The 12,097-nt window shown below is 33.8% G+C and overlaps 3 protein-coding genes across 3 annotated transcripts in view; 1 reads left to right on the top strand and 2 right to left on the bottom strand.

Annotated features, from left to right (window-relative positions):
* Positions 1–306, top strand: part of LOC104824533 (ethylene-responsive transcription factor ERF024) — an 892-nt gene extending 586 nt beyond the window's left edge. The window contains exon 2 of the mRNA XM_010556635.1: positions 5–306. Coding sequence (XP_010554937.1) covers positions 5–306 — 302 coding nt within the window. The remainder of the gene's footprint in view (positions 1–4) is intronic.
* Positions 307–3,317: 3,011 nt separating this feature from the next.
* On the bottom strand, positions 3,318–4,885 carry LOC104823465 (UPF0481 protein At3g47200). Its single transcript, XM_010555038.1, has one exon. The coding sequence runs from the start codon at positions 4,717–4,719 to the stop codon at positions 3,406–3,408; it is 1,314 nt and encodes a 437-aa protein (XP_010553340.1). The 5' UTR covers positions 4,720–4,885; the 3' UTR covers positions 3,318–3,405.
* Positions 4,886–6,404: 1,519 nt separating this feature from the next.
* Positions 6,405–9,266, bottom strand: LOC104823464. Its single transcript, XM_010555037.2, has 3 exons — positions 8,464–9,266; positions 7,274–7,421; positions 6,405–6,930 (listed from the first exon to the last, which is right to left on the bottom strand). The coding sequence occupies exons 1-3, from the start codon at positions 9,145–9,147 to the stop codon at positions 6,497–6,499; spliced, it is 1,266 nt and encodes a 421-aa protein (XP_010553339.1). The 5' UTR covers positions 9,148–9,266; the 3' UTR covers positions 6,405–6,496.
* Between the last annotated feature and the right edge of the window lie 2,831 nt (positions 9,267–12,097).

Below are 12,097 nucleotides of genomic sequence, written 5' to 3'. Positions count from 1 at the left end.
GCAGCCGCTCTTGGAGCGGCTAATGACGCAATCAAGAACCGTGAGACGAGCTATCAAGATAATAATAATAATAATAATAATACCGGAGTGCATCATCAAGAGGGTAGTGCATCAATGATGACTAGTAGTAACAACAACAATGTGAGTGGTGGATTCATGGACGAGGATCTGATCTTCGACATGCCAAATGTGCTCATGAATATGGCTGAAGGAATGCTTCTCAGCCCACCTCGACTTCACGGTGGTGCCTTCGGTGGTGAAGATGGATTCGTTGGAGCTGATGATCATTTGTGGAAGTTTCCTTGATCAGAAAACGAGTTGACTATATTTATATATATATGTGTGTATGTACGTATGTGTATCTACTTATGTAGGTATATATATATATATATATATATATGTGCATATGGGTGTGGTTCCTTTTATATTGTGTTTTGTAATAAGATGCTGCCTAGTTATGTACATGCATGGTCATGAATATAACAACGTTTGTTGATTGATGAGAGCAGTGTATAATGTGGATTCCTTTGATGATATGATGAATTAATTTATGCGTATTAATTAGAGGGACTGAATATCCCACTCGCATGCATAAAATAAAACTCTAGAATGCGAGAAAAAAATGCGGAGTGTTGAAGAAATCAATAAAAAAAAATAGGAACGCAAAAAATAAAATTAAAAAAAGTTGGTACCTATAGTCTTATTCGTATACACAAGTCTCATACGAATCATATGTTTGTTGATTTTTTTTTCCCAAACCATAAGAAACCATTGCTTTAATCTACCGTTATAAGTTGTTTATTATTTGCATGTATAGGCGTAACATCTTATATAGGTACATATCTAGGTCAAGTTTGTGAAGTTGTAGAATAAAAAAATAGAATTTAGAAAGTAAAATTCTAGGATATATATATGTAATATATATATTATATTATTTTCAATGACTCATGTACAATCACATTCAACCAAAAAAAAAAACTAATAACTATTTGTTACCCAAAATATTTTCTTGCAGTTTCATTATAGAAAATATGTTTTTATTTTGTTATGTAACATTTTTCATATATGCTTGTAATAATTTTCTTGCACTTGCAGCCTCATACAAAAGAAACCTTACTATAATTAAGCCTATGAATTCCGCATTTGGTAAATAAAAAATATATAACTTATATGTCACACGACATTACATAGACTTGGTTGATAATGTGTTGCCGGGTCAGGATCAAACTGCTGCTGTCGTGCCACGTGGCCACTTTTAATTGGACTTGCATTCTTCTCGAAGTCAAGGAGTGTCGCCCTCCGATTTATTTTGAGGAATATGTGTCCGGTCGAAAGTCAAATATTCAAAAAAACTAATTAAGTGCTAATTACCTTGTATATTTTTTTTTTGGTAAAATGAATTACCTTGTATATGTTATATAGCTAATAATTATTACAATATTAAGGAGTTGAATTTATGCATGAAGATTACATACTTATTTACATGTACTTATATGAATATGATAATGTAATTCACTGGCTTATATATATCTGTGTAGTGTATAATTGGGATCAGTCAATGGAAGTGATAATTATCTTTTCATAAAGTAGTGATCGGAGCAGAAATTGGCTTCTAAGCACCACAATTAGAGGTCTAATCATCTATATTTCATGTGGTCCTCATGCTTAGTTTGCAATATTTCATTAGTGGTTCCTTTCTTATAACCCTACGATTAGGCCAAAGGGTTTTAAAATATATATAAATTAGGTATCCATTAACAAGATCCAAAGGAGAATTTTCTAGACACGCATTGAATTTCGAGTTTTTTTCTCCATATCTAAATATTATTCAGTTTTATTATTTATATCCAATTCGATATTTTTCGATATCTAGAATTTTGAATATCGGAAAATATAGATATTTATAAATACCAATTTACAACTGACTTGGAATATGAAAAGATGAAAAATAAAATATTAAAAACAACTTAAATACAGAACGAAATCGATGGTTTTGGAATACAAGAGATTCAAAATTCAAAGTTCATACAAACTCTTAAATTCATACATTCTGGAATATCAAGATGGTACTTATGTATTCGGTCATTTTCTTGTAATAGTTGCTACACATCGTATACAAATTTTTAGAACATTGATTGATTGTACCATATTCATACAAACTCTTACAATGTAGATATCTTTTATTATCAATATTTAATTAATGTGTGCTCTATACTGTCACACACGTAATTAACTCACGACCATCCCATTTCTAAGTCCAATCCATTACCAAAGTTATTAAATATCACGCTCTAATTTATGAACAAGGTTAACTTTTTATATCAAGATATAGTTGGAACGAAGATTTGACGAATTTTCGGATTATAAAAAAAATTATCGATTCAATAATACAAACATGCAACATATAAAACATTCTCGGTCCAAAATATTAACAATATTTAGATTTAGGGGTGGCCATTTCGGTTATTAACCGAATAACCAAGCTGAACCAATGGAATAAGACATAACTGTATCCGAACCGAATCCGATATCAAAACCGAACGGTTATGATTTCTTAAACAGAATAAAAAAATAACCGAAAACCCGATAATTTCTTTAAAAAATGAACTTTTTACCGAAACCGAACCAAACCGAACCAAAATTTATATAAAAACCGAATGGTTATAGTTTTTTTATAATCGAAATAATTGAATCCGAATATAACCGAAGCGAAACATGAATTGGCCACCCCTACTTAGAATATACCAAACATCACAAAACATCCAAAAAATTTAATAACAAGCAATCATGTCTCTACCATTAATCATCAAACAACCAACATCATTAAAAAAACCAAGAGTTTAAGGATTTAATCCAAATCACGGACCTCGACAAAATGTGTCTAACTTCTTGATGATGATTGATGTTATTCCAAACAACACTAGCATCCTATATATCATCACCATTCAATCAATATCCGAACATTCATAGACTGAGGTTTTTTTGGGTAACCGGGTATTCTGGCCGAGATAAGACTAATCCCGAGATCAAAAGCAAACCATGTGATTAGAATATACGTTTTCTCCCCAACTTGAGGCTCGAACTCAAGACAGAACAAACGATTTGCTCCCTAGCTATTTCACCGGTTGAGCTATCCAAAGTTGGGTAAATCCAAGAGTTTTATTGTGTTTGGGTGACTTAATTAGTCCTCTTTTCTAATGAGTTCAAGTCTGTTTATATTCTTTGTTTGAGTTAAGTATTAAAATTCACGAGGATGTAAAACAACATTGGGGTCATGAGAATGTAAAGAATAAATCTTATATCATTGTAACATAAGGAAAATCCAATCATTCAAGAATCTTATATCACTAGAACATAGAAAGAAACAGATTATATATGTCTCTCTATCAATATATAATTAATGGGTTACATATAAACTTGATAAACAGTGTAAAACGTTTGTAGAATGGACAAGACCAACAAGACAAGAGCTGCAAGGGCAGAAATAAAAGACCATGGAGAACTAAAGTACGTATACTTGAAGCTAGCCCATTGCACGTGCCAGCTACTCTTGTAATATTCATGCACTTGGTTAAATAAGTCGCTTAAATAACACTCATTTATGTCGAAAGCCACGTCTTTTCCCAATTTATTCACGAAGCTCGCAACTTCACCTTCCGTGCCGAAATAATTCTCGACGATGTTACGGTCGCACAGGTACTCCACGTCCACGTACGTGTTGATGAGGCAGTCCAAGAACGTGGCGTAAGTGGTGAAGTGTTTAGAGCACGCCACGTGGCACTGCTCGTAGGCCACGCAGTTTTGTAGGAAGCTGCTCATGAAATCGTCGATGGTTATCGTCGGCATCTCGATGACTCCGTGTCTGAATCTAACGACTAGGAAGCTTAAGCCTAAGGTTCTCTCCTCGTCGTCTCCGGAGAGTTCCCGGAGCTTGATCCCCGCGCGACGGAGCTTCGAGATGCTGTGGATGATGTGTGACGGCGTCGGCCTCCGTCGTGGCGGCGGCGCGTGGAGATCAGACGCGGGTAGGAGGCTTGTTCGGACAAGATCCAAGAGGTGTTTCCCTCCGAGTTCCTTGAATCTCGCGAGATCTGTCTCTGTCCTGTGCATTACGTTGTTGAAGAAATTGAAAGCCAAAGATGATAAAGAAACGTTGGATTCTTGATCTTTTGTGAGGTCGAACAGAATCTCGAGAACAAAGTACGGGATCTGATTCTCGAGACGGAGAAAATCTCTGTAGAAGAAGGGCAAGATCCACGACATGGCGACGATCGGATCATCGGGATCGAAAGGAACCAACTTTGCGACTTTTCGGAAACATTCAAGGATGAAACAACCGTCAAGGACCATCACTTCGTTGAATTCATCAGAATCCATGGGAATGGTCTCCGAATAACACTCTCTGGCTTCATCTTCGACCCTCTGGACAGAGGTTACGTAATCCTCAAGGCACAAGAAATCATTTGTTCTTGCGAGAAGTGCGTTTAGGTAGCGCCATTTATGCTCTTCGATCATTTTCACGTGCTTTTCTCCGCGGTGGAGCGGTCCGATGGAGACGACTCGAGGCTCGTAAGACTTTCCGTTGACTTCGATCATGCTCTGAGGGACTCTGAAGATGGAGCAAGTGGGTTTTCCAGCCGCCGAGCTGAGCAGCTGAGGCGGCTGCTTAAGCTTCTGATGCATTTGCTGTATTCGAACAGTGGCTGTCTCCTCCGCCATGGCTTTGTTTGGTCGCGTTGGGGCAGAGAAGGGTTGTTTCGGAATTATATGTGAATTGCGGTCAACGGGTCTTGGTGGTTTTAGGTACGTCCAATAATAATAATAATAATAATAATAATAAGTTAACAAACTTGGTTGCCACGACGTTTCATAATTAATAATATTAAATGATATACATGGTCATATTTTATCATAACATTTTTTTACATGAACAGAGTTTGATCTGATTTACATTTTCAATGAAAAGAGATAATAATGTTTTATCACAAAGATATTATGAAGTTTCCAATGCATGGTCGACGATGGATCCTAAGTTTGATTTTCTAATAATTAAGATCATACTCTTGTCTGAACGAGTCCAATGAACATCTTTATGATATGACATCGACCCTTAGTTGGATTTTCTGTTAATTAGATACTTTGATTATGAAAAAAAAAATTGTATTATAGTTATGTTAGTATTTTACGTATATGATTCATTTCATGAGGTACTTTTATATTTACGCGAACGTGTAATCTAGAATGATAAAATGAAATATTTGATCTATCTATTTTTATTAATTTAATTATATAAATAAATATTGAATTTCCTAACTAATTTGGAAAGCAGACTTAATGGAATCCAGACTTTGAAAACGTGACCATCTAAGACTAAAACTTAAATAAATTCCAATCCATTTTTTATGTTAATATTTTCCCCAAATTTAATAGTTTTCTAAAAATATTAATAGTTGTAATCCATTTCATTATATAATATGTAATACATTATTATACATTATTGAATAAAAATTAATTAAATATTATTTTTAAAATTAAATTGTTTGATTTTGAATTTAATATAAAAGGAAAAAGATGAAAATAATTTTTAAAATAATTCTTTTAATAGAATCATAATAATTATAGATTTGAAAATCAAACAAACAAATAACGACGAAATATAGACTATACTTATACCACACGATCTAATTTTCTCTTCAAAATTCCACATTTCGTATATTCGTATATTCAATAATCTAACTTAGGCATGTATGTTTATTGAAATGTTTCAAATTTCACCACTAAAAACGTTTCAGATTTCACAAATTTGTATAAAAAAATATCATGTTTTTACTTTTATACAGATCTATACTCGAAAAGTTTCGTACACTCTAATCATGTTTTTAAGAAATTATTACTTTATGGATGTTTATAAAAAAAATTGTTAAACTTATCCATGAGCTGTCTATATATAGATAATTTTTTTAAAAAAAAAGGCAAGGAAATTATGATTAATAGGTGTCTTTAAATAATGGAGTTAGATGGATTGTCCCATCATTAAGTTCATAATCCCCACGACAGCTCTACAAATAAAAATTATTAAATTCAAATTGACCCTCTTTTATCTAATTTATTCACATCAATTTCATTATCTGTAATGAAATATACATCCAAAAAGTATACCATACATCCTCGGAAATAAAAATATCACATGAATAACTTTTGTTATTTCGGATTGTATCACAAAATGTTTACTGACCTAATCATAAAATAATATCTAAAAGATCATCTGTACGGTTATAGCAAAAAACGCTCGGCCGATTTTATAAAAACGTTTTATCTCAAATTCGATTCTGTATTTAGACATCAAAATTTTCGTTATGGATGCGACTACGATTCAAACCATATTATATATATATATATACACATAGCAAAAGTATTTCATTTTATCATTCTAGAATATTATATATATATTTGAGATATTATATACATACCTTTGGTAGTTGATGGATTAATTGAGTTATGGACGAAAGACAAGCTCGAGAGAGAACTCCTCGACCAAGAAGGAGAAAATAGAAAGTTCTACATCGCAGGCAGCCTCTTGAACCTCCACTCGTTGCCTCATCCACTCTCTTGAACCTTCTCTCACATCTCTCTCCATGATTTCATCTATGCTTTCGAATCCGAACCCGAACTTGAATCCTTTCCACGCCTTTATCATTCTCCATCTCCGACATTCGCTTCCACCTCGATGATCATTCTTCTGGTCGTCATCCCGTGAGATCGATTCTTCCTCCGTTCCCCTGAAACCTCCGCCTAAATCTTCCTCGGAGTCGTATAATGTTAGGGTTTCATCTTCTTCTTGTTCCGAGAGCTTCCTTTCGAGCTCCATTGGGTCCAATTTCGCTAGTTTCTCGAATCTACGAAGCTTCTCGAGCAGTCTCTGCTTTGCTCCTAGTGGATAAAACGACCAAAATAACCGATTAACATAGCGGATATTACGGTTAAACAGTCGATATAACAATCAATTTTCCGAAACCATCATCAGATCAACAAGAAAATAGAAGCAACACTCTTAAGAATCGTGAAAGAAAAGAAAAAGACTAATACATAATAAAACCGGTTAAACCTCATATCGGGGAACGATCTACGAAAGCTATATAGAATAATCAAAATTCCGTGACAATTTATATCCGTCTTTGAAATTTCAATACTTCTCATTATCTGTCGATATATCCATTTGCAGATTTCAGGGTTTACATCGAACGAAAACATGATCAATGGTAGAGAAACATACTGTGTACTGCTTCAAAGCTGCATTCGAGATCGAGATCGAGGTCCTCGTCCTCGTCCTTATCGTTAGGAGGGTCAAGAACAGAGACAGGACTACATTGTTCATTGTCTTCTTCACGTTCTTGTTCTTTCAAACTCACTGTCTCGTCGACCTGTTACAACTCATCGTTACACAGTTCCTAGGTCATGGTCATGCACATTGATCATATATGTCTTACTATTTTCTGAAATATGCTTATAACTAATTAAGTGGATTATTATATATATATATATATATACTTAGTTAGTAGCTATAATCCACAATTAGTTGTGCCTAAACACGGAGAGACTAAACGTTCCAAAAGAAGAGAGAATACAGACGAAACTCGTATTGAAGAATATGTTCGGTTTATTTTCAATAATTATATAAACCAAAACGTATTAAATTGTATATATTATAACAATCTTTCTATCATATCCAATTCAGAATTATTGACCAAATTGACATCTCGCAAAGAGATAAGAACTAATATGATTATTTAGTAGATATAATCAGAAATATTGAACTCTATAAATTGAGGGTAATGTTCATAGTTCACAAGTCACATTTTACTATTGCAACCCCATAAATCATTTATTCGATTGCCATTTTTCTTTATATTATAGTATGCTAAAATTCAGGAATATTATGCATTCAATTTATATCATCCTTTAAAATAATAACAAAACAATCTTTTTTTTTTTTTTAAAACTGTTAGTTTATTGCTTCCGTTTTAATTTTGCTGGAAAGTTAGTTCGTGGGCTAGTGAGGTGCAACAATCAAAACAGGTGTGGTATCAGGTTCAGAATGTTGACCGCTGTTCATGAAAGGACATAAACACCCCTATAACATGATCTTACCCTCCTAAATCAGACAGGGGCATATGCGTAATTCAACGAGATGAAATTCCGACCATGAACACAGAAAAAAAAAAGTGGAAGATTTTTTTATACCGTACCACTGAACACCTTATGATACAGACACATCAACAAAACCAGAACACTTTAGCCCCATGTGTCTCTGATCTTCTCAGAGATCAGATGTCCCTTTTTTTTCTCCATAGAATGTTTTTTTTTTCTTCATTTTGTTAATTATTGGATTAGTGATAATATTTGGATTAATATTTGATTTGGGTCTAATCATAATATGAATAAAAATAGAGAATTTAGACAAACCTCTGTAATGCGGAGCGTCGGCGACGTGGCCGGAGACGTGAAATGGGGAGTTTGCTCGCCGGAGGAGGATGAAGGGCTATCGCAGACGCTGAAATATCCAGCGTCTGCGTTTCTAACCTCGAAACTCTCTCCGCGTTGGCTGCTGCTCGACGGTTCTGAATCGCTATCCCTCACGCGTTCTGAAAAAACCGCGTTTGTCCGCGTGGAGAACGAATCTCCCTCCACCTCCGCGTTCTGCAATCGCAGTTTCACCTCAGGAAACAGCGTTTCGGCTCTCCGGTCCGTGAGCCGCCTGAAGACGGACCCGAATAACCCGAACGCGTTTCCTCTGTTTCGTGTCTTCGATTTCGCGTTCTTCGATGACGACGGCTGCTTCTGAATCTTCGCCGCGGCTTCAAGGAGAATCGCTGCAGTTGTCGCCGGAACCTGTATGTAAAAGCGGTTCTGGCGATTTCCCGGCGATCTGAGCTCAGGAGATGAATTAAGACCAGAGGAAAAGCACGAGCTCTCGCAGAGATTCGAAGGGAATCCAGGGTTTCCGGAGATGGGCTTTCGTTTCTTGGCCTTCAAATCGGTTTTCCGACATGGTTGTCGGATCTGAAAACAACGGTCGGCGATGAAGTGCTTGAGCTGAAATGGTTCTTGTTCTTCTTGCAGAAGCTCTCTCAAGTGTTTCTGTGCCATTTACGAGTGAAATTTGCAAAACCCAGAAGAAAATGAAAATGACTTAAAGAGCAGAGGTTGAGAGATTTGGTAGAGAGAGAGAGAGAGAGAGAGAGAGAGAGAGAGAGAGATGATTCATGAACATCAGCAACAGTTATGGACAGAGAATAAGACGTTGAAGAAAGAGTCAATGCTCGGATTTGGCCACTTCCAATTCCAAGCAAAGCTAACGAGACATAAAGTTTCATTCAATAAAATTTAAATAAATTCATTTTTATATATTGAATAACAATACTTTTATATATTTTTCGGTTTATTTTAATTAGTTTTTTAGATATAAAACGTTTGATAATCCTACTTTCTCGAAATTACATATTCACAGATCTTTATTCAACACCAATTGTTTATATGTCACACTGCATGCCCCCTCACCTCACGCGAATAAGAAATAAACTAATGTGATTATTAATCCTAAGTTAAAGTTGACCAAGAAAATAATTAAACCCTAAACCCGTTCCCAATGTTGATGTATGACATGGAATTAACATCTGGTAATAAAATATACACACATGCGGAAGGAGCATATGGCTACGTGCCATATATATCTATCATTGGACGTACTTTTGTAATTTTGGAAATTTTCAAAGGAAAATAATATTCCAGTAGGATTTTTTATGAATTCTGTGTTAGAACAATAAGAAATGAAAAAGGTAACCGTATAACTCTTTAAATCGTGATACAACATTTTTTGAAAACGTTATTTCATTCCACACGAATAAAAGATTTTTGGTAATACGCCTGTAAGATAATACGTCTTTAATTTAAGATGCAATGAAAAGAAATGCTCTCTTGAATTGTTAATACATAGACATAAACTCGCAAGAACGATCGTCCCTGACGATAAATCGATCGTCGGATAATGTTCTTCATTTTCAAAGCCACGATCTATCTATCTATCGTCAAAAGACGATCGATCGATCATGTCGTATGGATAAATTTGTCCGAAGTCACGATCGACCTATCATCCGAGATGATAACTTGATCGTAATTCCGAACAATTTCATACGAGACCCCGATCGACCGATCGTCTCATATGATAGAGCGATCCTGTTCTCTGGACATTTTGGTCCGAAACCACAGTAGACCTATCATCCATTACGATAGAGCGGTCGTCATTAACGATAAATTTATCGTCTGGTAATGTTATTTTCTCGAACAAACGATCGATCGATCGTCAGTTCATGACATTGTTTTCACGTTCTAAAGCGAACATATCCTTTTTTCAATAATCTTCAATATTTTAATCAATTCACAACACGCGTATAAGAGAATGGGGTCCAATGTCCCACTATCAAATTAAAAAAAAAAAGGTATAATTTCATTACAAATTCTATAACATTTTGATTAATAACATTAAATGCCCCCATAATAAAATTAAATTTATTCTTACTATGCCCCCAATCATATCTATTTCTAGATCTGTCAATAAATACATGTGATTATAAATCCTCCATCTTAATAATGTGAATATAATATATATATATATATATATATAGTTATATTAGATCACAAATAATTTTGATACCAATTTGTCGTGAACCAAAATATGGAATGTAGTTCCGAATTTCATATACTATCTTTGCCCTAACAAAGTACTGATAAATCCTTAATTAAATAAAGAAAACAGTGTATGATTTGGCTTCAAATAATAATTAATTAACTAATGCCACTGTTGATAACTACTAACCAACGACTGATATTTTGTCCCGACATATACATACACGTATACTTCGATTTCTGACATATCGTCTGTATATGATACTGTGTTGCATATAAATATAATATATATATCCAAAACACGCTGATTATTTCATTATTCTTCTTGAAATTGTATATAAAAATGTAATTTATTGATTATTGAATTAAATAATTGTTTATATCCCCTGGGGCAGGACAAAAAGGTTTGCACCATAAATGAGAAGAAAAGGTATAGGCTTTACAGCTGGTGGTACATTTAAATTAAATTCAGGATCTGTGTATTCATATAGAATAGTTATTGCATTGCATGGTCCGACCTGTAATTCCATTATTTCACAGTAAATTTTATTTCGAAATTACCGTTTTTTTTTTTTGCCTGTTGAAACTTTCATTCAAAATGAGGTTCAAAATGAATCTTGTGGAACGAATCCAATGGTAGGATCGAATACTTCTGCACAAACTCCAAGTCGATATATATAGAATAATTTAGAAAATTAATTATTAAAGTATTGATAGTTTGAATTGATGAAGAAAGAGATTTTATTATTTTAGGTTTATTGAGAAAATTAATATTAAATTCCATTAATTTTATATAAATTAATTTAATGCAGATAAATTTTATAATATAAACATTTTGGTTCCTAACAATTTCTAGCGAGTTTTAGACCGTATCATTGTATTGTAATAATCATTTGTAAACCTAAAAAATTAGAGCAAGTAAAAATGCAATTTTCTCTCCTCATTTCAATAGTATTTTGTCATGAATTTAGAAAATTTAATTTATTTAAATTTTACACATAGAATTTAAGAAACTATTATATATATACATATCGAATTAAAATGAGATAGATATTTCGAGAGTCCAATACATCAAGGATAAGATAATAGCTAGTAAAATGATATAAAGAGTAAATTGGAAGAAAATTAATTTCATTAATAATTAGGTTTTTCAATTATTTTCAATCAATTGATATGTAACTTTTTAGGGTTTTACCGTAACATCCCAATTTTAAATATAGAATGGGGCCAAGCATTGGTCACGCTATATATTCTAAAATTATTTTGTATTACCGTAAAATTCAACAAAAAATGATACAAATGGTTTGTATAATAATAATAATTGGATGAATTCAAAACCCACCTACCCACTCCACTTCAAAACAACGGATCTAAATATAATTATAAAATTAGCACTAGTTATATTAAGAGCGGT

This window comes from Tarenaya hassleriana, unplaced genomic scaffold (assembly GCF_000463585.1).
Source record: "Tarenaya hassleriana unplaced genomic scaffold, ASM46358v1 Cleome4, whole genome shotgun sequence".
NCBI lineage: Eukaryota > Viridiplantae > Streptophyta > Magnoliopsida > Brassicales > Cleomaceae > Tarenaya > Tarenaya hassleriana.
Note: the sequence above shows the minus strand (reverse complement) of the source record. Positions and strands in the feature narration are given on the sequence as shown.

Excerpts from the sequence above, each read along its gene's own strand:
- LOC104823465 (XM_010555038.1), bottom strand. The coding sequence starts at position 4,719 with ATGGCGGAGGAGACAGCCACTGTTCGAATACAGCAAATGCATCAGAAG.
- LOC104823464 (XM_010555037.2), bottom strand. The coding sequence starts at position 9,147 with ATGGCACAGAAACACTTGAGAGAGCTTCTGCAAGAAGAACAAGAACCA. Across the intron at positions 7,422-8,463 it reads CGACGCTCCGCATTACAGAG|GTCGACGAGACAGTGAGTTT; the intron begins GTTTGTCTAAAT and ends GAGTTGTAACAG. Across the intron at positions 6,931-7,273 it reads CAGCTTTGAAGCAGTACACA|GAGCAAAGCAGAGACTGCTC; the intron begins GTATGTTTCTCT and ends TTTATCCACTAG.